The sequence below is a fragment of the Lissotriton vulgaris genome, chromosome 3_1 (assembly GCF_964263255.1).
Source record: "Lissotriton vulgaris chromosome 3_1, aLisVul1.2, whole genome shotgun sequence".
In the NCBI taxonomy this organism is placed as follows: domain Eukaryota; kingdom Metazoa; phylum Chordata; class Amphibia; order Caudata; family Salamandridae; genus Lissotriton; species Lissotriton vulgaris.
In genome coordinates, this window is record NC_141689.1 from 976,211,079 (window position 1) to 976,235,785 (window position 24,707).

At 46.2% G+C, this 24,707-nt stretch overlaps 1 protein-coding gene across 1 annotated transcript in view; it reads right to left on the reverse strand.

Moving 5' to 3' along the window:
* The window catches only part of CEP78 (centrosomal protein 78), a 479,433-nt gene that overhangs the window by 18,142 nt on the left and 436,584 nt on the right, over window positions 1-24,707 (reverse strand). Inside the window, exon 15 of the mRNA XM_086961339.1 lies at window positions 479-617. Coding sequence (XP_086817465.1) covers window positions 479-617 — 139 coding nt within the window. The remainder of the gene's footprint in view (window positions 1-478; window positions 618-24,707) is intronic.

The window sequence follows — 24,707 nt, forward strand, 5'->3', positions numbered from 1 at the left end:
AAAGACACAAGCCAATGAAAAATATAGGCGGGAAAGTGGGCGAGGCTTCTCTCCCGTACTGAACTACCACAGATCATCCCGAGAGCAGCCCTTGTGCGCTGGCTCAGGCTCGACCTTAAAAACGGAAGTCACAGCTATAGCTTTTGTTTACTATGGAGTTCCACCTCAACAACAATTTAATAATAAGAGCGCAAATCTACATAGATCATATGCAGAATGGGAAGTTATATAACATGCAGTTTGCAATATAGACAACATTTAAAATGCTAGTCATGAATTCTGTTGCTTATAACAACATGTTTTCAACAGACCACATGTACATGCACTAATGTGCAAATCCCCTCACTGTTATTTTGGGAATATTGGTAGCAAGAATAATTGGCATCAATTAAATGAAATGCACTAATGTATCACACCAGAAAGTATTTATCGACTATGAAATACAACGCCAGTTCTGACGTTACGGCTCAGTGCTCACATTATCAATCCTTGAATGCTCATGTTTGATGTCGCTTCTTTCAGAAGGAGGCTTTTCCAGGGTAGACGACATCTGAGGTTGGCCCAACATACCAAAGTCTGACTGATTTATGCCAGCCATTGTAGCAAGCTGTCCGAGGCTGCATAAGATAAAGGAAAACAAACAGACTATGAACATCATGAAAAATGCAACTTCCTAAGCATTCTGCTCTGTACAGTACATTAGACTAAACCCTTTCCTTGAGATTGCTGCAGGGATTGTTTTATTTAATACCTCGCAAATGTGCACAGATCATGTAGGAAGCCACAGCGAAGAATAGAAAATGATAGATTCTCTTCACCGGTGTTTTCATGCCAGCATATTGAAAAATTGAGCACACCAAATGTTCTATTTCTATTTACTTATTGCACAAGTTACTACTTGTGTAACAATATATCCTTAAGAGACATTAGTTAGTGATAGATTCCTTACCTTAGAATATCCCCAGGCGTCAGACTGGATCCGGATAGTTTTTCTTAGCAGTACCCCTGAGCGTCAGTAGGTGGCGTCCTATGGCTCCATGGCCATCACTGGCATCGTAAGTGCCGAGATGAAGACACAGAGACTACTTAGGCACCACCCATGCGCATGGACGTCAGTTCTGCACACGACTTTCCGCGCCAGGAACGCAGAGTCATGCAAGACACCGACTATTGGTGCATAAAACTAGGGCCCTAAAAGGGGATGACCTTAACCCTAATAATCATTTCGCAGATTGGGTGATGGGTGGGGCAGTAAGGAATCTATCACTAACTAATGTCTCTTACAGATATATCGTTACACAAGTAGTAACTTGTGCATCTGAAAGAGACACGTTAGTGATAGATTCCTTACCTAAGAATAGATACCCCAGCAATATCAACCCCGGTTGTGGGTCTGCGAACAAAATTACACCAGGAAGTCACGGAGAACAGAACGGCCAAAGAAGCCATATCTCCGGACTTGACTGTCAAGGCAGTAGTGCTTTGTAAACGTGTGCAGTGAGGCCCACGTAGCTGCCTGAAAAATATCCTGCAAGAGAACGCCGCGTCCCAATGCAGTAGTGGCTGCAGTTGCCCTGGTCGAATGGGCACGCAGCCCCAAAGGAGGCTCCTTCTTGGCCAAGGAGTAACATGCACCGGGAAATGGTCCGTTTGTGCACAGCCTGACCTTTTTTGGCACCCACGTAGCCTACAAAGAGCTGATCATCCACCCGGAACTGTTGTGTACGCTGCAGATAGCATGCGAGCGCACGTTTTGGGTCCAGACGGTGGAGACTCTCCTCTTCCCTAGAAGGATGCGGAGGAGGAAAGAAGGTGGGCAAAGTGATGATCTGCTCGATGTGGAAAGGCGTGACAACCTTTGGCAAGAAAGGAGGACGGGTCCTTATAACCACCTTGTCCGGATGAACTGAAAGGAGAGGAGGTTTGGAAGAAAGAGCCTGGAGCTCACTCACTCTTCTGGCAGAGGTGATAGCTACCAGGAAGGCCGTCTTTAAGGTGAGAAGACGTGGACAGTTAGACAATTGTGAAGAGGCTCAAATGGAGCGCACAATTAAATAAGTCAAGACGAGATTCAAGTCCCACTGAGGCATAATGAAAGGCACGTGAGGAAACATGTGTGTAATGCCTTTAAGGAAACTGTTAACAACCGGGGTCTTAAAAAGAGAAGGCTGATCAGGAAGCCTTAGAAAGGCGGAGATGGCAGAAAGATAACCTTTGATACTGCCCAGAGCAGAGCCCTGCTGGGCCAAGGAAAGAAGGAACAGAAGGACTTCGGAAAGAGGGGCAGAAAGGGAATACACAGACTTAACTGTGCACCATACCACAAACTTGTTCCACCTTCAGGCGTATACCGTTTTCGTGGACGGATGCCTGGCTGCCAAAATGACATTACAGACCTCGGGAGGAAGGTCAAAAGCCGTCAACTGTCACCGCTCAATCTCCACGTATAGAGGTGGAGGCTGGACAAGTTCGGGAGGAGGACCGTCCCCTGCTGCTGTGACAGAAGATCCTCCCGAAGAGGCAGACGGATGTTGGGATCGATGCTCATACAGAGTAGCTCGGAATACCATACTCTTTGAGCCCAGTCCGGACCACAAGAATTACTTGGCCCGGTCGCGCCTGATCTTCTTCAGCACTATGGGCAAAAGTGGTATAGGCGGAAAGGCGCACAACTGAACGCAGCTCCACTCGAGACGGAAAGCACCTCCAAGCGAGTGGCGCCTTGGAAATTCCAACGCGCAGAACTGATGACATTGCGTGTTCTCTTCGGTGGCGAATAGATCTAACCAGGGCTCTCCCCACTGCAAAAAGAGACCTTGCACCATGTCTGAGTTCAGACGCCATTCGTGATCCATCATGCACCGGCGACTGAGTTCGTCCACCCTGGCGTTCAGAGAACCTGCCAGGTGTTGAACCACCAAGGTAATGCCTTGATGTTCCAGCCATGTCCAGAGGCGCAGAGCATTCTGACATAGGGTCCAGGACCCCACCCCGCCCTGTTTGTTGCAATACCACATGGCGGTAGTGTTGTCCGTGAACACCTGCACTACACTTCCCCGGACAGAGGGAAGGAATGCCTTCAGTGCAAATCGGATCGCCCGCAGCTCCAAAAGGTTGATATGGAGCCAGGACTCTGCCGGAGACCAGAGGCCTCTGATCTCCGCATCTCCCAAGTGGCCTCCCCATCCCAAGAGGGACGCATATGTCACTACTGTGTGCTCCAGTGGGGGAAGGGAGAGGGATCTGCCATTGACTCAATCGCCATTCATAAGCCACCACTGGAACTGCAGTGCCCTCCGAGATCTGGACATGATCGGACAGGTTGCCCTAATACTGCGCCCACTGGAACGTCAGGTCCCACTGCAGAGCCCGCATATAGAGAGAAGTGTGACTCAATGGTTAGAGCGGCAGACCCTGATGCAGAAGTCTGGCCCGGGACCAGGGTTCAATTCCCGCCTCAGCGGGTCTTGGGCTCAATTTCCTCGGACCTGTTAATTCTCGCCTCGGTGCCTATTCTAATCATGGGTCCCACTCTGCAACTCTGGGCAATAGCTTGCTTAATCTCCACAACGGCCCCAACAACGCTAGGATGCCTGGCTTCACCTTGGGGGTGCCCAGGAGTGGGCACTTCACAGGGAAAGGCCAGGAAGGGTTCCTCAGCGGTATTCGTACAAGCGCCGCGATATCTCCGGGTAGTCGTGCGCTATACAAGTACCTCTACATTTACATTTATGTACCATCTGGCATGTTGCACCAGTAGGATTCAGGAAGCCATCAGGCCCAGGAGCTGGACGGTCACCCTGAACAAAACCTGGGATAGATGCCGAAAGATCGGAATCATAACCTGAATATCCCAGACTCGCTGCTCGGGAGGATAAACCTGAAACCGCGTCGAATCCAGAACCGCTCCAATAAAGGGGAGCTTCTGATTAGGACTCAGGTGCGACTTTGGCACATTGATGGAGAACCCCAGCAAATGCAGGAGGTCGGCCGTAGTCTGAAGGTGGGGGGACAACTGCCTGGGGCGAGCCTGCCTTCAAAAACCAGTCGTCGAGGTAGGGGAATACTGACACCCGTAACCTGCGCAGGTGAGCTGCGACCACCGCCATCACTTTGTGAACACCCGAAGGGCACTGGTAAGGCCGAAGGGGAGCACGGTGAACTGAAAATGCTCCTGGCCTACCGTGAACCGCAAGTAACGCCGGTGGGCCGGCAGGACGGGGATGTGAAAATATGCGTCCTGCAAGTCCAAAGCTACCATCTAGTCTCCAGGGTCGAGGGCAGCCAGGACCTGAGCCAGAGTCAGCATTTTGAATTTCTCCATCCAGAGGAAGCAATTGACGTTCCGGAGGTCCAAGATGGGTGGGGAGCAGGCCCCCCATGTCCTTCTTGGGGACATGAAAGTAGTGGGAATAACAACCACTCCCTACTTCCCGCACGGGAACGTACTCGATGGTCCCCTTGGCCAAGAGGGCCGTGACTTCCTGTTGGAGAAGAACTGAATGATCCCCCAACATGTGGTGGCACCGAGGCGGCATGGCTTGAGGGGAGGACTGAAGGGGAAGGGAGTAACCCTTGCGGATTATCTGCAGCACCCACTTGTCCAATGTGCTATCCAGCGCCAGCAGGAGCCCCCGTGCCCTGACTTTCCGCCGTTATTCAAGAGGTGCAACCTGGCACCTAGCGGAATTGTTACTTAACCAAAAGCCTCAAGTGTGTTCCGGCACTGACATATATTGATATCAGGAACTAAACCATACAAGGAAGGCCCATAGCCTATTGAGGATTTAGTGGCTGTCAGCCCCCGTTACAGATCTACTGGGCACTATTACAAGCGTGTCATTACCGTTGAACCTTGTTCATCCTTCAAACTAATGCGATATTGGCAAAATATGTGAATAAGCTTAAGACAACAATGAACTATCCCTTGTCCTGAAGATGATGCTTTATATTGTTGTGAATAGCATCGAAACGTCGTCGACACTAAAAGCACCATATGCAATATGATTTTATAATATTGTAATGATCAATGGTGTGAAAATGGATATTTAAGTCTGTCATAGTGATTACAAAACAAACAAACACATCTTATACCCTGCCTTTGGCAATTCTGTTTTTCGTTGGTTTGTCTTGTGTTCTGTGGGTCACGGTTGTGCCCACTTGTCATACAGCTGGATCACTGGTGTTGTATGACACTGCGTTTCTCTGTTATTGCACCCTTATTATTTTTCATTTTCTTTTACACACTTGCAGTAGCTTTTATAAAAGAGATCCTGTGAAAGGTCACAACACTATTATAGGTCAATACGGCTGAAACATGTTGATCACTTTTGAGTGCAGCTGTCTCTAATTACGGCAGCTACACTTTGTGATTTGATTGTTTTAATCCTGGCACCAGGAAGCATCAATAAACTTCGGTTGGCTTACCTTGTAGCTAGTTTTAGTTATTTTCCAAGTTTAGCTAGCACTGCACTTCCTCACTCACACCTTCGCTCACATTGGTTTTTAGTATTACACTTTTTCCTCACTAAAACATCCCTGAGCTTCTCCGTCGCAGTGAGGGGGTTGTAGCCCGCATAACGACTACGTTCGTGGCGCAAGGAGGTATCCCCATGATGAAGCATGACACCTTTGGTGTGTGAGGGAAACTGTCCTTAAGAGGGACACCCCCACCCCCAACCACAGCACAGTTCTCTTCACTTTCTCTCATTAGGACAACCGGTAGTACATTGCTCGCACCGGAGGGTTTCTTGTATTTTCTATTGTCTGAATCGTGGAGAGTGCCCTCGCTGGTCCAATAATCTCCTCCAGCCCCCAATTGTGTATTATATATCTTCTTGTAACCTCCCATGAGGACACCCCCTGTTACATGTGTTGTTACTTACTAGGTTTTAATTACATCCTCAAGGCACTATTTTCTTAAAAGGCTTAATGCAGGACACGCCCATGGTCCTAAGCTAGGCTGGCAGTGGTTACTTCACTCACTAGAACATCTCACATTTATATGAGTCCATCTATAAATTTACCTCCATCAGCTCCACACAGAGTACAACTTAATCCGAAATTAATGTAATCATTCTTTTGTCACATTTCAAAGCTACTAATTGTATATATGGACATAGCATTTGAAAATATTTGTAGTACTGTATTGCATGCAATGCATTATGGGTCGGGTGGATTTACCCTATCTTCTACAGGGTTCAGTGCCATATCTGACCAAAAGAAGTCCCCTGTTGGCAACATATGATACTAAACCCTACAAAGGGGCAAGGTAAAAAACACTGCCATTTATAAAGCCAATAACTCCAACTTTGTAGAAATGTAGTGCTGGTGCCTTGCTCACTAAGGACCTCTAGGAGCAGCTTGCGGTACTGCACCAAGACATGCAGTGATGGTGCCTTGCTCACTGGGGACCTCTAGGAGCAGCTTGTGGTACTGCACCGAGACATGCAGTGTGGGTGCCTTACTCAATAGGGACCTCTAGAAGCAGCTTGTGGTACTGCACTGAGACATACAATGTTGGTTCCTGGCTCACTATGCAAGCATGTGCAATGCAATAGGTCTCCCATAACTGAAAGTATGAGCTATCAGTGGTGCATTATAATTTGCAACGCCTGTATCTCAAACTATCAGTAATGCGAGACCTATTGGAATGCAAATGCTTGTTTACATTACTGCTGGCAATCCTGCACTGAGTTGATCACAGCTAGTAATCTTGCATACAGTGGCCACAAATGTAATCTTGTCTGATGCGGACAGCACTAATATTATTAGCTCAGGTTGATTTTCATTTTACATAAGTATCTCTTGTTAGTGAAAAGTTTGGAGACTCCTGTTGTAAAGTTTTTTGTCTGGACAAGCACTTTATTATTAAACAGATGATGGTGGTACATGAGCAGAGGGTCAGTGGCAGGAATGGTGGGAGGGAAACAGTGACATCTGCAGCAGCCACGAGGGAACCTCTTAGTTGGCTGGAACACCTGAGGACTTCAGTCTTACCAGAGGTGACCATCCTCTTCCCCACCCCAAGTTGTTTTCATATGGTGAGAAGGAGAGTATGGACCCAGCACTGATGGAGAGATAAGATTCTCCTACAAAGAACTATGAAGGAATGGAACAGAGCTGATCTTTAGATATGCGTAAACATGAACACGAACACTGAGAAAAGCAATGAGTAACAATGCAATAGCACTTTAGGAAGAGGTCTCTTATTCAGTTTGGAGGCAAATAGCCACCTTGCAGCCATTTGTTAGTTAAGAGAGCAAGTCTGACTAATTCAATTTAATGAGGATGTGGGCTGCACCTCTGAGAAATGAAAGAATAACACATAAGCATGCCTAGCATCTAGCATGCCTAGAGGTGAGGTTCTTGTGGATTGTCAAACCACTGTCAATTTCTGATGCATGACTTAAATGTGATGTTGAAGAGGCTAGATTTAACCACATTGTATAAGGACTGTCTCGAGATTGCATACTACTGGAAGGAAGTTCCAGGAGTGCTGACTGACCTCACTAATAAACCGATTGTATGCATTCCAAACACCTGTATATGTCAGGTTTCGGGCTTCCTTTTACGCCTACCTAGCCTGTAAACTACATTTCCCATGAGCCCTTGGACCAGGAAGCTACATAGCGTGTGTGCGCGCATCGGCTCATGCGCGTAATTCTGTTGTGTTTCCGGGTCTTGTTTGGAGGTCCGTAGGAACGGGTCTTGAGGCTTCGCTACCGCTCCTGTCCAGCTCGAGTGGAGGCGGTGGTGAGTGATCGTCAGCAACTCCTCAGCGGCAACGGAACGTAGTGTGTCGGCCGACCACACGTTACCGCTGCCTATCTTCTTTTTGTGTTCTCGGGGCTCCGAGGGCTTACAGGGCGGCTGCGCTTGCCTTATCTTCTACGCTGTGTGCTGGCTGGCCACGCGGATCTGCTTTGTTATCTTGAGCTTTCGTCGGAACGCGGAACATAGTGGTGGCTGCCACATGTTACCGTGTTCTTCATTCTTACCAGACTAAGAGTGGAGCTCAGTGTGTCGGCTGGCCACGCGTTACCGTTAAATGATTAATCATTTCTCCGGTTGTAGCGGAGCAAGGTGTGTTGGGCAACCACTTGCTGCCGTGATTCCCACAGAAGTATTTGGCTTTGTGTGTATTGACCTTTCGTGGTGACTTTTGCCTTACTTCAGTTCATTTACTATTGGGGTTTTTAATACTCTTCTGGCACTTTCAGTTTGTACAACAAGCTGGTTATGGGGTTACAATAATCAGTTGTTGAAGACTCTTCGTTTTGCTTTGTCCTACCAGTACTTCTTGGTTGCGGTCATCAGTGGATTTTGCTGGTGGTAGTAGTTGTGACGCCTTCCTTGTTTTCTATGATTACTCTGCTGGGGGTAAAGAGACTCTGTGTTTCAGGTGTGTAGGTGTGCTTCTATGGTGGGCCTTACTTAGCGAGAATTGATGACAGTAGCTATTTCACTGCTGAAGTATGTTTAACGGTTTTGTATGTTTTTATATCATTTCAGAGCCTTTGTCCCAGCAGTCCCCTCCCCGTTCCTGATTTCCCTCACTTAATGGTTCCAATTCCCTGTGTTCTGCTATCAGGGAGTTGGTAACGTTAGGAGGTGGACCCCCATTATCAACGACCGGATCCTGTGGAACGTAATCCTGACAGAATTACGTGCCCACGAATTGTGTTCCACCCGATCCGGTGGTTTTGGGAATAATGGCCACCATGGATGATGTGCTTCAAGCACTGGTTCTAGTGCAACAAGAACTGATTGCTTCTAAGTCGGAAGCAGCTGCTTTGCGTGAAAAGGTGGACAAGTTAGCCAGAAACCCCTTTGACGCTACGACTGCTGCCCCGCCGGTTCAGGTGACGATACCCCCTCCAATTCCCCTGGCTAACCCCGAGAGATATTCCGGTGATCCCACTAAGACACAGATATTTCTCACTCAAGTGTTGATGCATTTCTCCTGTAAACCATCCTCGTTTCCTTCTAATCATTCTCGTGTGGCTTTCGCGATCTCTTATTTAAGTGGGGATGCGGCTAACTGGGCGGTACCTCTGGTGCGGAACGACGATGCCATTCTATCCAATTGGATGGCATTCCGTGCAGAGTTTGAGAAGGTATTTGATAGGAGAGCCACCACCTTTAGTGCAGATAGAGAACTGCTAGAGTTGAGACAAGGAAGACAAGATCTGGTTACCTACCTCACTACGTTCAACAGGTTAATAGCAGAGACCGCATGGCCTGAAGAGAAACGTATGTCCATATACTATCAAGGGTTGCGTAAGGGCTTAAAGGATGTCATAGCTCAAATTGATCCTCAGCCTCTCACATGCTCGGACATGATTAGTCTTTCCCTTAGGTTGGATGGGAGACTCACAGACAGAGGGGGCGACAGACGCAGAGCTGAGAGAGGGAATTATCGTCCCGATTATTACCCCCGCAAGGCAAGCCAACCTGAAGACCCCGGTAGTGAACCCATGGAGATAGGAGCTGTTAGGGCCCCTTTGACCAGAGCAGAGAAGGAAAGCAGGAGAGTACTAGGATTGTGTATGTATTGTGGGGAAAAAGGGCCATTATGTTAGGGAATGTCCCTCAAAACCTAGAGCAGCAGGGACTTGGTCACATAATACGAAAGCATCGGTATCCTCCATTGCCACAGAAGAAGGGCCCCCTCAAGAAAAGGTGGAGAAGAGCTGGAAACTCCCGTCCCTCACCGCCCCTGAAATTCAGGAACATGAATCACATATAGTGCTTACCATGTCCTTGGAAAACCAGGCTCAGGTACACCAAGTACTGGTAATGGTGGACTCAGGGGCTACGGGGAACTTCGTAGATAGCGGCTTAGTATCCTCTTTAGCATTAGGCAGGATTCAGAGGGACAGCCCTGAGGAGGTATGGGCTGTGGATGGCAAACCTCTGAAGTCAGGCCTTATAACTGAGAGAACAGAGGACTTGGTGTTATCCTTGTCAGTACCGGGAGGGTTACATCGGGAGGAGATACGTCTGAACATCATAGAGGCACCCCAATACGAAGTCATCTTGGGTATGCCGTGGCTTAGCCACCACAACCCTTTGGTGAACTGGAGAGAAAAGACTCTGGAATTTGTAGATCCCAGTTGCAGGGCTCACATTGTGTCTGAGCTGACTCCTCATGTTGTAGCTTTGACTTATTCCCATAGTTTAGCCACTGCGGCTGAAAAGGTGGTGGTTCTACCTCTGTGTTATCAGGAGTTTCAAGATGTATTCAGTGAGGTTATGGCAGAACAACTACCCCCACACAGAGAATACGACTGCCGGATAGATCTGGTGGAAGGTGCAGTGATTCCCACATGTAGGGTTTATGCTTTGTCAGTCCCTGAAACAAAGTACCTGAAAGAATACCTAGAGCATTATGTGAAGATAGGGTTTATCCGACCTTCCCGTTCGCCTTCTGCTTCCTCTTTGTTTTTTATATCAAAAGCAAATGGTGATTTGCAAGCCTGTGTAGATTATCGCAGGCTCAACAAGGTTACAGTTCGCAATAGATACCCCTTGCCACTCATTACGGTGTTGCTAGACCAGGTCCGAAACGCCAAGATATACACCAGGCTTGATCTCAGAGGGGCTTACCACTTAGTCCGCGTCAGGGCAGGGGATGAATGGAAAACCGCATTTAAGACCCATTATGGCTTGTATGAATACCTGGTCATGCCATTTGGGCTTTGCAATGCCCCTGCTGCTTTTCAGTTTTTCTTGAATGAAGTGTTGAGAGAATACATGGATGTCTGTGTGGTTGTATATATTGATGATATTCTGATTTACTCTGAGGAGGTAGACATACATACAGCACAAGTCAGCAGGGTACTCCAGAAATTGAGAGTACATAAACTGTTTTGCAAGCTAAGCAAGTGCGAGTTTGGGGTGGACTCCGTTGAATTCCTGGGAGTCATGTTGCACCCCAAGGGCTTACGCATGGCGGATCGGAAAGTCTTAGCTGTTCAGAACTGGCCTACGCCCAAGTCAGTAAAAGAGGTACAAAGCTTTCTGGGCTTCGCAAACTACTACAGGCGTTTTATCGTAGGGTTCTCACAGATGGCAGTCCCTTTGACACGTCTGCTACGAAAAGGAGTGTCTTTCTGTTGGTCGTTGGAGGCAGAACAGGCTTTTACGTGTCTGAAACAGGCTTTCACTTCAGCCCCGGTGTTGGCCCATCCAAAGACAGACTTGCCTTTCATAGTGGAAGCGGATGCATCCGATGAGGCACTAGGGGCTATCCTGTCACAAAGAGATTCGGAGACCGGTCAATTACATCCTGTGGCATATCTCTCTAGAAAACTGAATACAGCCGAAAAGAACTATACGGTTTATGAAAAAGAACTCTTGGCAGTAAAGAGGGCTTTCCAAGAATGGAGACATTACCTGAGCGGTGCGGAACATCCGGTGACGGTGTATTCTGATTACCGGAATCTGCAATACATGCAGACTGCCAGGCATTTGTCTCAACGTCAAATGAGATGGATGCTGTTTTTTGCAGAATTCAACTTCATCATCACTTTCAGGCCAGGTAGCGAGAATAGAAAGGCTGACGCTCTGTCTAGACAAGACGAAGGTGATACCGTTGGTGTACCGGTTTTGGAATCCATAATAGAACCGGATAAAGTGGTTTGTGTGCTCAGTGCGGACTCGTTCCTGAGTAAGATACGGAATGCAAAGACCCCTTCTCACTAGGATACCTGGGCGGCGAAAGACAACAATAGATCCATGAAGAATGGATTGCCTTTCATAAACACTCAGCTTTTCTTGCCTTCCATCGCCTTGCAACAAGAGGCTTTTCGATGGTGCCATGTGGTTCCTCTGGCAGGACATCAGGGAGTGCTCAAGACCATCCATCTAGTCCAGAGACATTTCTGGTGGTTGACTCTGAAAAAAGACGTTACACTGTGGGTTGCTCGTTGTGCAGTTTGTGCAAGCGCAAAGACAGACAGCGGAAGGATGAGAGGAAAACTGATGCCCATACCAACGCCAAGAAAGCCCTGGCAAACAATAAGTTTGGATTTTGTAACCGGGTTGCCTTCTGATCAGGGAAAATCTGCAATTCTGGTCGTAGTGGACAGCCTGACCAAACTGGGTCACTTTATACCTTGCATCAATCTACCGACGGCTGGTCAGACGGCTCAAATACTGCTGACAGAAGTGATCCGGTTACATGGGGTACCTGAGGTCATAGTCTCGGACAGGGGCCCTCAATTCATAGCCAGATTCTGGAAGTACTGGTGTGCTGCGTTGCAGATCAAGTCGTCTTTATCCACCAGCTTCCATCCCCAGACGGATGGTCAAACGGAGAGGCTTAATCAGACACTAAAAAAATACCTCCGTTGTTACGCCAGTACAGCACATGACTCATGGGTATCGTTGCTATGGATGGCTGAATTGGCATACAACAACGCCTGGCACTGCTCTGCTGGTATGTCCCCTTTCTATGCCACGTATGGGGTGGATGCTAACATACTCCCTGTCAAGATTCCTGAGAGCGTGTCTGCTCAGCCCTCAGTGTATAACAGAGTGCGGAAGCTGCACTCAGTACAGAAACTGCTCATCAAGCATTTGACCAAGGCCAAGGTGGCTTACAAGCGGTGGGCCGATGTTCATCGAAGGGACGGACCGGATTATCAGGTGGGGGACCGCGTTTGGCTCTCTACCAAGAATATACGCTTCAAACTGCGCAGTGTGTTCCATCCACGCTTCATCGGTCCGTATGTCATCACAAAGAAGTTGAATCCTGTGGCTTTCAAGTTGAAACTACCTACCAGCATGCGCATACTGGTAGTCTTCCACAGCAGCCTACTGAAACCTGCCTTGTCCTGTGTACGGAAGGCGACCCCTCCGGTGTTGGTTGATGGTGGGGACGAGTACGAGGTGAAAAGCATACGTGATTCTAAATGGAAACGGGGTGCGCTGTGGTACCTGGTCACATGGAAAAGGTATTCGGCAGAGGACGATACATGGGAGCCTCAGCAGAATGTTCACGCTCCAGCGGCGGTGCGACGCTTTCACGCTCGTTTCCCGGCTAAGACTGGCCCTAGGAGGCGCTAGGGAGGGGGACCTACTGTCCGGTTTCGGGCTTCCTTTTGCGCCTACCTAGCCTGTAAACTACATTTCCCATGAGCCCTTGGACCAGGAAGCTACATAGCGTGTGTGCGCGCATCGGCTCATGCGCGTAATTCTGTTGTGTTTCCGGGTCTTGTTCGGAGGTCCGTAGGAACGGGTCTTGAGGCTTCGCTACCGCTCCTGTCCAGCTCGAGTGGAGGCGGTGGTGAGTGATCGTCAGCAACTCCTCAGCGGCAACGGAACGTAGTGTGTCGGCCGACCACACGTTACCGCTGCCTCTCTTCTTTTTGTGTTCTCGGGGCTCCGAGGGCTTACAGCGCGGCTGCGCTTGCCTTATCTTCTACGCTGTGTGCCGGCTGGCCACGCGGATCTGCTTTGTTATCTTGAGCTTTCGTCGGAACGCGGAACATAGTGTTGGCTGCCACATGTTACAGTGTTCTTCATTCTTACCAGCCTAAGAGCGGAGCGCAGTGTGTCTGCTGGCCACGCGTTACCGTTAAATGATTAATCATTTCTCCGGTTGTAGCGGAGCAAGGTGTGTTGGGCAACCACTTTTGCCTTACTTCAGTTCATTTACTATTGGGGTTGTTAATACTCCTCTGGCACTGTCAGTTTGTACAACAAGCTGGTTATGGGGTTACAATAATCAGTTGTTGAAGACTCTTCGTTTTGCTTTGTCCTACCAGTACTTCTTGGTTGCTGTCATCAGTGGATTTTGCTGGTGGTAGTAGTTGTGACGCCTTCCTTGTTTTCTATGATTACTCTGCTGGGGGTAAAGAGACTCTGTGTTTCAGGTGTGTAGGTGTGCTTCTATGGTGGGCCTTACTTAGCGAGAATTGATGAGAGTAGCTATTTCACTGCAGTATGTATGTTTAACGGTTTTGTATGTTTTTATATCATTTCAGAGCCTTTGTCCCAGCAGTCCCCTCCCCGTTCCTGATTTCCCTCACTTAATGGTTCCAATTCCCTGTGTTCTGCTATCAGGGAGTTGGTAACGTTAGGAGGTGAATCCTGTGGAACATAATCCTGACAGAATTACGCGCCCACGAATTGTGTTCCACCCGATCCGGTGGTTTTGGGAATAATGGCCACCATGGATGATGTGCTTCAAGCACTGGTTCTAGTGCAACAAGAACTGATTGCTTCTAAGTCGGAAGCAGCTGCTTTGCGTGAAAAGGTGGACAAGTTAGCCAGAAACCCCTTTGACGCTACAACTGCTGCCCCGCCGGTTCAGGTGACGATAGCCCCTCCAATTCCCCTGGCTAACCCCGAGAGATATTCCGGTGATCCCACTAAGACACAGATATTTCTCACTCAAGTGTTGATGCATTTCTCCTGTAAACCATCCTCGTTTCCTTCTAATCATTCTCGTGTGGCTTTCGCGATCTCTTATTTAAGGGGGGATGCGGCTAACTGGGCGGTACCTCTGGTGCGGAACGACGATGCCATTCTATCCAATTGGACGGCATTCCGTGCAGAGTTTGAGAAGGTATTTGATAGGAGAGCCACCACCTTTAGCGCAGATAGAGAACTGCTAGAGTTGAGACAAGGAAGACAAGATCTGGTTACCTACCTCACTACGTTCAACAGGTTAATAGCAGAGACCGCATGGCCTGAAGAGAAACGTATGTCCATATACTATCAAGGGTTGCGTGAGGGCTTAAAGGATGTCATAGCTCAAATTGATCCTCAGCCTCTCACATGCTCGGACATGATTAGTCTTTCCCTTAGGTTGGATGGGAGACTCACAGACAGAGGGGGCGACAGACGCAGAGCTGAGAGAGGGAATTATCGTCCCGATTATTACCCCCGCAAGGCAAGCCAACCTGTAGACCCCGGTAGTGAACCCTTGGAGATAGGAGATTCCCACGGAAGTATTTGGCTTCGTGTGTATTGACCTTTCGTGGTGACTTTTGCCTTACTTCAGTTCATTTACTATTGGGGTTGTTAATACTCCTCTGGCACGTTCAGTTTGTACAACAAGCTGGTTATGGGGTTACAATAATCAGTTGTTGAAGACTCTTCGTTTTGCTTTGTCCTACCAGTACTTCTTGGTTGCTGTCATCAGTGGATTTTGCTGGTGGTAGTAGTTGTGACGCCTTCCTTGTTTTGTATGATTACTCTGCTGGGGGTAAAGAGACTCTGTGTTTCAGGTGTGTAGGTGTGCTTCTATGGTGGGCCTTACTTAGCGAGAATTGATGAGAGTAGCTATTTCACTGCTGAAGTATGTTTAACGGTTTTGTATGTTTTTATATCATTTCAGAGCCTTTGTCCCAGCAGTCCCCTCCCCGTTCCTGATTTCCCTCACTTAATGGTTCCAATTCCCTGTGTTCTGCTATCAGGGAGTTGGTAACGTTAGGAGGTGGACCCCCATTATCAACGACCGGATCCTGTGGAACGTAATCCTGACAGTATACTGGCAATCATGGTTCGAAGTAAGAACTCTAAGGTAGAGAGAAATTTTATTTATCTGCCCAGGCAGGTTACTAAAGACAAATAGTACTGTACTCAAATGCTACTAACCCTACACAATTATTAGGCTGGATGGTGGAAATACAAAAAGGGGCTGAAGCAGAACTCACTGCTTCTAAGTCGCAAAGGGGGGCAAATATCACACAGACACTTTTCTTTGTTAAGAATACCCTTCCATTACAGGTTCGGGATGATGAGAACCAATTGTTCTACATTTCTTTCCTCGCTGTTGAAATAAGACTTCTAGGGTCACTAATAAACTACTCAAAGGGGTGTGAGTTTGATCAAAACAAGAACTAGATCAGTGCCAATTACGCAATACCAATGTTCAAATATTTGAAAAGAGGGGCGCATTAAGACATGTTGATGTTCATGAGCGGGACAACACATGCATAGGAGTATGGAGTATTTCTTTACTATTGCCTGACCAGTCCAGGAGAAATTGTAGATGCTAGGTACCCAATGGCGACACTGAAACGTCACTGTTATAATTTAGGGACTAAGTTGCTAATATTACCATGGTTTTTATGTCGCACATGTCTGCTTTTAGTGTTATTTATACTTTTTTATCAATTTCTTAATTTTAAAATGTTTTCACAATGATGTAATCACAATAATATATGTAGGTAATAATGTATTGTTTCGAAATCAACATTAAAATAAAAGTTTTACAGTCGCTTTGTTTGCAGGTGTTTTATGGTAAAGTGTTTTGATGAACTTGGGGGTTTAAACAGGGGATATGGAATGAATCGTGAATACAGCGAGGCTAAGACTTTGGTCTCAAAAGTCACATAGATGACTTGTTCATGTCTTACCTTTAAGCAGGGATCGCAGACTCTAAAACCTGACTGGTATGAGTCATGTGGGGAAGGGGGGGGAATTGGGGGGAGCACTGCGATGAGTAATGTGGGGTGGTGTCATGGCCGGTCTAGCTTATAGGGCAATCTGGCAATGCTCAACGGCCTGGCCTGACAGGTCAAGTGTGTAGGCCAGTTTTCTGGCGGTTTGTGGGCCTGTTTATATGGTATGGGGGCTTCTTTTTAGGTCTCGGACTAGGCAGCACATGCGCTGTCTCGTCGAGAGATGCTGTATACAGTATTGTGGGGGAAGCTCCGCCCACTTTCCAATCTATGTTTTCATTGGCTTTAATTGTAAATGCTGCATTTTGATTGGTTTTTAGGTTGTTAGTCCCTCCTTCTGACAGCCATGTTGTCACGTATATCCTTCCCCGGCTATTGGCCCCTTTACTTCAAAACTATTTTTGTCCTGTGTTCCTCCCCACCCCCTCCCGCAGTCCGTGACTTTTTGGCCTCCCTCTCGCATCTCACCCACTCCCGTTCGTGCCTTTCTGTACCTCCATCCTCCCGTTTCCAATGCAATAGGACTCTCGTAAATACGAGTCCTATTGCATTAAGAAATTCTTGTTTGTTGTGGTATTGGCTGGTTGCTTGCACTCCTTTTCCATGTCGCGCTGCTGACGGCTTTTTTGCCTGACTATAGCACATGCGCAATACTCACTTCCGCCTCTAGTCTCTCATCGCTCTCCCTTTGATAGCCTGCCCTGCCCTCCTTCGCCCCCTCCCTCTGCCCGGTGCTCGTGCAAGCGCCGGGCTCTTATTCCAGGCTGCTGCCTGTCGTCCATGCCCAGCCTCCCTCACACGAAGGATCTGCTTCACAGGCTTATGTGTGGGAGGGAGACAGCCGAGCTCGGAGCAGAAGATCCCAATGTGAGCGGCAGAGGGAGGAGGAAGTAGGAAGAGAAGGTACTGTCCGAGCGCAGAATTACCACACTCCCACCCACGGCTGCTTGGCTCCAGCACAGGTGGGCCCTGGGCAGAAGGGTAACAGGAGACAGCCTGGTTCACTGCACTGGGAGGTGAATTCCTCAACGATTTATGGGGCAGGTGCTGAGCTGTGGGAGAAGGGCAATTCGCAGCTCTTATTGTGTTTTGTTTAATGGTATCAAATTAATCAAAACCAGCTATTATGATAATGGAATACCTTTGGGGTCTGAATGTACGTAGGGGAGGAGGGTGGCGTGTTCCGAAAAGTCACATTTCAGCTTAAATGGCCAGAAGGGCCATTCATCCAATAGGCCAGCGCGCGCTGGGCATTAGCAAGGCTGCGCCAGTTGCGGAATCTCGGAGAGGACAAAGTTGGAACATGGAGTACAGTAAGCAGCAATTAAACAATACAGCCACTGCGCATTTAGCTAAAGACTACCCTAAGGATACAGAGCTAATAAAGTGGACGTTCAGGAAGATTAGGCAGGCTTTTAATGTAGTTGTGAAAGAAGATGCATCAGGGATATATCGGGTAATGTGCAGACAAGAACACACACCGGCCTCCGGGGAAGGTCGCGGAGGTTTCCATCGCCTTGCCTAGTACTGAGGCACTGTATTGTAGCATTTTTTTATAGTGCTTAAAATCCCTGTTCGCAGCGTATAAACGTTTAGCGGCTAAACGTTTACACTCTGTGAACAGGGATATAATTGCAAGTTACGCAATATTACATCTTAAATTCCAGTGTGGACATCTTTCTACGAAAAGCTCTGCTCTGTTACTATGTTTATCCATCTCTGCCCGCAAATCATTTCCTCAGAGGTCCGGAATATTGGCTCCTGCAGTGCTTGACAGATTTATTGGTTGAGTAAATAGACATCTTTGTTTTAAATAGACTCTCTGTTTTTTTATGGATTATTTTAGCACAGTGAAGTAGGTGTGTGTTATGTGTACATTTTGGTCGAAAAGCAAAAATGTCAGGAAGCAGTTAAAAACTTTTGTTTCAGGAGAGTACCTGCTTCATTGAATTGGGGAGTGGGAGTGGCGCTGCGGGAGGGTCATTAATTGAGCTGTGGTGGTGAGGCTCGTTGAGCTGTAGAGTTGTGGGTTTTATTCGCTAGAGGTGGTTCATAGAGGAGTAAGATGCTATAGGCTTCAATGGCACGGGGTGTTTTCTTGAGCTCTATATATAGGATTCAGTATTATGTTGGGTGATACTTTGAGCTGTTTGCTCATTAGCAAAGAAGAAAGGGTCATTGAGCTGTGGACCATCATCGATTAAATTAGCTGTGAGTTGTGTCTTTAGACTGGGGGGGTATATGGAGTTGCACTTGAGCTCGTTAGAGCAGTGAGTTGTTGAGCTGTGGAGTGGCTCCCTGCCCTGACGGGTCCTTAAGTTGATTGGGGGTGTGGGGGTCATTGTGGTGTAGGTAGTTCACTGTTCTCCGGGGGGGGGGAGGATTAGTTCTGTTGCGGTGCCGTACATTGTGCCGCGCGTGAAGGGTTCATTGAGTTGAGCTGTAATGTGATGCAATGCGATTGGTTGAGCTGCAGCAGGTCCTTGTGACGTGACGCAGTTTGTTAATTTGCCAGTTGGTCACGGAGTCTAGGGGCGTTTCATTGACCTGTGTAGTGATTCCTTGTACTGTGGGATCCTTGAGTTGATGGGGGAAGGTTTGATTGCGCTGTAGGTAGTTTTCTGATCTCAGTATTCTGCTGTACATTGAGCTTTGTGTGAGGAGCTTATCGAGTTGAACTATGGGGAGGTTGGTTGAGCTGCAACAAACACCTTGTAAATTGACATGGTCAGCTGAGTTGCTTGGAGGGGGTCACTGGATTATGGGGTGGCCTTACGTGCTGTGGTAAGTTCATGCAGGTGGGGTTCAATGAGTTTTGGAGGGTTCAATGAATTGTGGGGGTTCAATGAGATGTATGTGGAGGATCCCTTGAGATGTGACTGAGTTGTGGAAGATCAGCGAGCACCGGAACAGATTGTTGAGATACTTTATGGCCAGTTGGTCGTCTGTGAACTAGTTAGTGGAGCTGTTGCTTAGTCTGCTGAGCTTTGGTCGGTTTATTGGCTTTTTAGATTGGACTGAGCTGCTGTGTGGTTCAGTGAGTTGTGTGACTGGCTCTTTCACCTAGGTGTTTGCTCAATGCATTGCAGTGGGGGGGGGGGGGGGGGGGGGGGGGTCATTGAGCAGTTGCGCATTTCATTCAGCTGCGAGTAGTTGGAAGTGGCTGGTTCTTTGAGCTGTGTGTGACTATTGAAGTGTGTTTTATTTACTTTTTTTGCAGAATCGCATGCTGAAATGTGTTATGTGATATGTGGCCAATAGGGCTATGAATTGGTTCGATGAGATAACAGAATGGTTTAATTTACATGAGTGGTGGGGGTCACTGGGCCGATGGTTTGTGTGAAGGTTAGCAATGACTTCTGAAGTCATTGCAAACCTGCTAATTTATTCATCTGATACTAAACACAGTATATTAATAAATTTATAATAGCAACTACACTACTAAGCTCATTAATATGCCGAGACCAATTGCCAATGCTTGTTTCTGATGACTTCCCTGATATTACCACAAGTATTGGCTCAGCAAACACAAATGCACGCAGTCTCCCATAACTTGAAACACACTTTATAAGCATTTCTTTACAAGATCAAAACTGCCCGATTTGCAAATGTGAGTCATTTTTTTAGCTATCTTATTCGTTAATGTTGGGCAGTTTTTTTGATAAACGGGTCAATGTTCTGTCCCAGTATGACCCTGCGTGGTGTTACCTTTTACGATCGGAGCAAGTTTTACGACAGACTCATGTGTTTTGGTTTTTCTCCTCTGAGCCAGGCCTTCCCTGTTCATGGCCCGAACTTTTTGTGTTCAATTACTTATCATAGGCAGGTGTACGTTTAAAATTGCGTAACACGGACATTTACCTGGGATATTTAACAAATATGTAATGTGACAATGTGAATTTTTAATTTGAGCATGATTTGTCATGCCTAAAGGCAAAGCTAATACAAATTAAAATGTTAAGTATTAATAAACTAAACGTCTATCGCCTATCAGGTTTAATTACACGTACAATCAGACACCCCAGGATATAGTGGCATTGATTAGCAAATTTAGCGGCACAAATATGGAAATTTAGCGGCACAAATATGGAAATTTAGCAGCATTTTTGTGGCACTTTATTTTACTCCTAATCATTCATTTTTAGCATTAAAACAATGGAAACTGTTTTAGCAGAGTATTCCACTTTGAAATAGGCCCTAATGTGAAGTCATTTCCTTTGATGTCCCTTCCACTACTCCTAGCATTTTAGTGAATTGACACCCATGCTCTAGTTGGCGTTGTTACCCTCTCACCTTCCATGTCCAATGCGCCTGTATTTAAAATATATCTTGATGCATTGAGACAACCCATACTTTCATATATTAAAGCAACTTCTGAATTAGAGAGGTTTATTGTGTCCTACATGGAGAGAAGGGCAGCTAAGCATAGGTTCGCCTTACTGGATGTGGCCGAAATGGGATTACTGAAATGACAGTAAAACCCTGTTTCTTGTATCCAGTTGTGGTATTTCCACATTCGTAGGTACACTTTACACGTGTGAAAATCAACCAGTCCTGATACTCTGAAAAAAGAATATGCAATTACATTTGCAAACGGCAATGGTCCTTGAGGTCGTTTTAACTGCAAAACAATTGTTGGTAACTCACATCCTGCGATAGATTTAAAATGTTTGGAAGGTGTGCGCCCTGGTGTAATAATGCATCTCTTCTTTCGACATTCACAGACGTCCAGGCTTAATCATGGGCATACTTGGCATACTCATATGCCACTGCGATGTGCATTTCCTGGCATGTAGATTCTAAGAGGTTTGATGGCACAGGAGTTGTGCTGACAAGCCATAATCTGCAAATGAAGCCACTTCATTTTCGGGGGCACTTATGTAAAAATCGCAGCATTTTTACAAAAGTGCGGATCCCGCAGGCAATTTTGTAAAAATCACGGCATTTTTACAAAAGTGCAGATTTCGCTGCAAATTGCGAAATCCAGAAGGGTCTGATTTGAGCTAGCCCCCTACTTTTGGGGTGTCTGTATGGCAATCCAAGGAGGCGGCTTTGAATCAAGCTATTATCAAAGATTGTCTAGCATGTGACCAGGGCCTTAGAAACCCATGGTTATCATATGTGAAAAACACCTTTGATGAGGTAGGGCTGTCTCAAATTTGCACAGAAAAAAGACAATGAACCCGTTGTTGCTAAATCATGCTCCCTCACAAAGGTTAACAACAGAATGCAAAAAATCCTCAATCTCAGTTTATTTATATTTGACCCCTCAAATGCTCTGGGGCAATATTTATTTAGAACTCGAGGTCGCTTGGAAAGACCCCTACTATTCCGCTTTAGGGTTGATGCTGTAATCTATTTACTTTTTTATGCAATGGGTTATCAAAGAATCTTTAGTGTGTGTCCTTGTCCTTAGGATGTAAGATCATCCCAATCAGTGCTGCACTTCTTTTCTTATTGTAAATTTCACAGAAAATACACCAAACACTTTTTAACTCCGCTTATTAAATCACATAATTTTCGGAGGTGTAGACCTATTTGACTGTATTTTGCAATGCTGCTGTTTACCTTGTCTCTGGCACACATTACCTGATATAATTAAGGCACTATCCGAGCCACTCCATTCTGGGCTCGCCACTGAGCATTAAAAGTCCCCATTGAAGGGCTAATCATGGTTAGGAGGTGAGTGCCGAGAACGTGGTTAATTACTGCTAAGCCTTCTAGGCAGCATAACACAGGAATTAATAAAGTCGCCTTTGAACTATATTAAGCAATAACCTTTACCTACAATAAACCTACAACAATAAATAATGACAAGCCATAATCTGCAAATGAGGCCACTTCATTTTCGAGGGCACTTATGTAAAAATTGCGGCTTTTTTTTTTTACAGAAGTATCGATTTCGCGGGCACTTTTGTAAAAATCGCGGCATTTTTACAAAAGTGCCGATTTCGCAGCAAATCGCGAAATCCTGGAGGGTCTGTACAATACAAACTGGTCCTTATAGGCAAAACAGATCCATAATAATCTGCCCTCTACTGGGTTATGTAAAATGACTAAAGACCAGAGGCAAACATGTTAGGAATGTGCACTGTGAAAGGCTGTCGGATAATATGTCCGTTCATCCTCTATTGAAAAAGCTCGTGCAAGCTATTTGATTCAGCCGCGATGAGACTGGACTAAGGTGCTTTGTTTGCCTTTCTAATAGAGGGGCGATAAAAGTCTGACTGGGCATCACAGGCATTTTATCAGCAGCTGACAACGTTTTCCTAAATTCCAGCGCGAAAAGTCCACTCTTTTTCTATCTGAACTCAGGCGGGTGCCATTTGGTGACTAGTTACCAGCTTGGGAGTCTGCACACGACGCGCATTTACACACATATATGAAGGAGACAAATAAATAAACATGCATCCAAACAACTGGCAAACTTCGAACAAAAGACATTTTAAATGGGACTGATTCAAAGCAGATAACGGATGGCATTTCTAAATGATATCAGAGTCGGCAGGGATAGGGTGTGTAAAGATAAGGGTTATCAAAGCTGGGCAGCTGGGGTGGTAAACCAAGTAGTCTATAGAAGAGAAACCTGTAGGAGCTGAAGATTCCCTGAGATAGCTTAGTGTAAGAAGGGGAAATAAATATTCGAAGCGAGAGGGGTGGTCTGATAGAAGCATTTGCATGTTAGACAAAGTATTTTGAATCATATCTTGGCAGTGAAGAATAAGCAATGAAATATGATCTCTTTTTGAGATTTGAAATTAGATGGCCAGCAGCGTACTCTACTTTTAAAAGGTGGCAAACTGATATTCGAGGGGGCTGTTATACAGAGTACTGCGGTAATGGAGATTTCTGTTAGCTGGATACCAGATGGAAACCTATTCCATGAAAGGGTAAGTCGAGGTAAGTCATTTTTTTTGTTCAGTTAATTGAAACTCACAATATAGAAACATAACCGACATGTTTAAAAACCACATAAAACAGTCCTTTTCTCAATTTATACAGCAACTTTTAAAAATCAGAATATACAGTCTTATAATACGTATGAGTGGGAGACCACACCCAGTTCTCATTTCCGATGTCGATTTAGGGCTTTTAAAAGACATATCAAATTTAAACCGCTTGTGCTTCAGGATGTAAACATGGACTGCACAATCTGGCCAACCAATACCACGGTCAGGTTGAAGTGTCAATTAGAAATAACCCGACTATTTTGCCATTCACTGTTCACTTTGTGGTTTGCATTTAAGTCTCGCTTTCACTGTATCAAAGAACTTTGTAAGTCAGAAGTTTAGCTGAATTTCTGCTGGGTTGAAGCATAACTTTACTGCCTGCCTGCAGGTCCTATTGCCACTCTGTTTGAATATTGGATGGAGTGAAGTGCGTCTAATGTCCTTTAGACGAGGGCAGGTACAGATGACGTGCACAAGGTCCTCGTTTACTGTTCCACCAAGGCAGCAGGTCTGCTCTCCTTTGCCAAGGCGGCAGGTAGGGTAGGATTGTAAAATGCCAAAACGTAGCTTTACGAATTTTCCATTTATCTTCATTTTAACTCCTGTTTTTAAATAAGTGTGAGATTTAAGAACTTTAAAGTCATTAAGCACTGTCCAGCCATGAGCCCTTTTAGCCAATGTTTCCTTATCTTCTGTGATAGATGCCATTCTTGTTACTTTTGTTACAACCTTTTTAAAACTCTGGTGAGCTGTAGAGGTTGCCCAAAGGTTGGTCAGTTCCAGTCTTTTTAGATAATCAAGCAGATACTCTTTGGCGGGTGACAGTTCACTCCAAAGGTGCGAGTTTAGAGATCCTGGCTCAGCTCCTCGATCTTATGACAGCTTTTTAGGTCTTGCAGACCTAGCGCTAGAGCGCGCAAGCTCTCCTCACTGTGCGAGACTTATTGTGGTAGAGTGGATTTTAGAAATGGACTCAAAGCCCCGCCTATGTTTCTTATTGGATAGCTTCATCATTTATGGTAAACACAGGCTTCTAATAGAGACTCAGGCTTTTTTGTTACCGCCCTGTCTCCTTTTAACTCCGCCCTTCTGGATTGGATCGTTTACTCGCGGAAAGTACACAGCGCCTTTATGTTGTGACTCACCACTCTTTTCTTTCACTCGTGTTTGTCAATGGCAGCCGCATGTTAATTTTTGCATTGCGCTTTCACTTAAAGTGATAGCGCAATGCAAATTTAAACAAGCATCCGCATTTGTCACTCGGCTTTGGCAATCGCAGATGCGTGTTTATTTTTGCTCGCACTTTCAGTTAAAGAGCTTGGTTCATTAAAGTGAA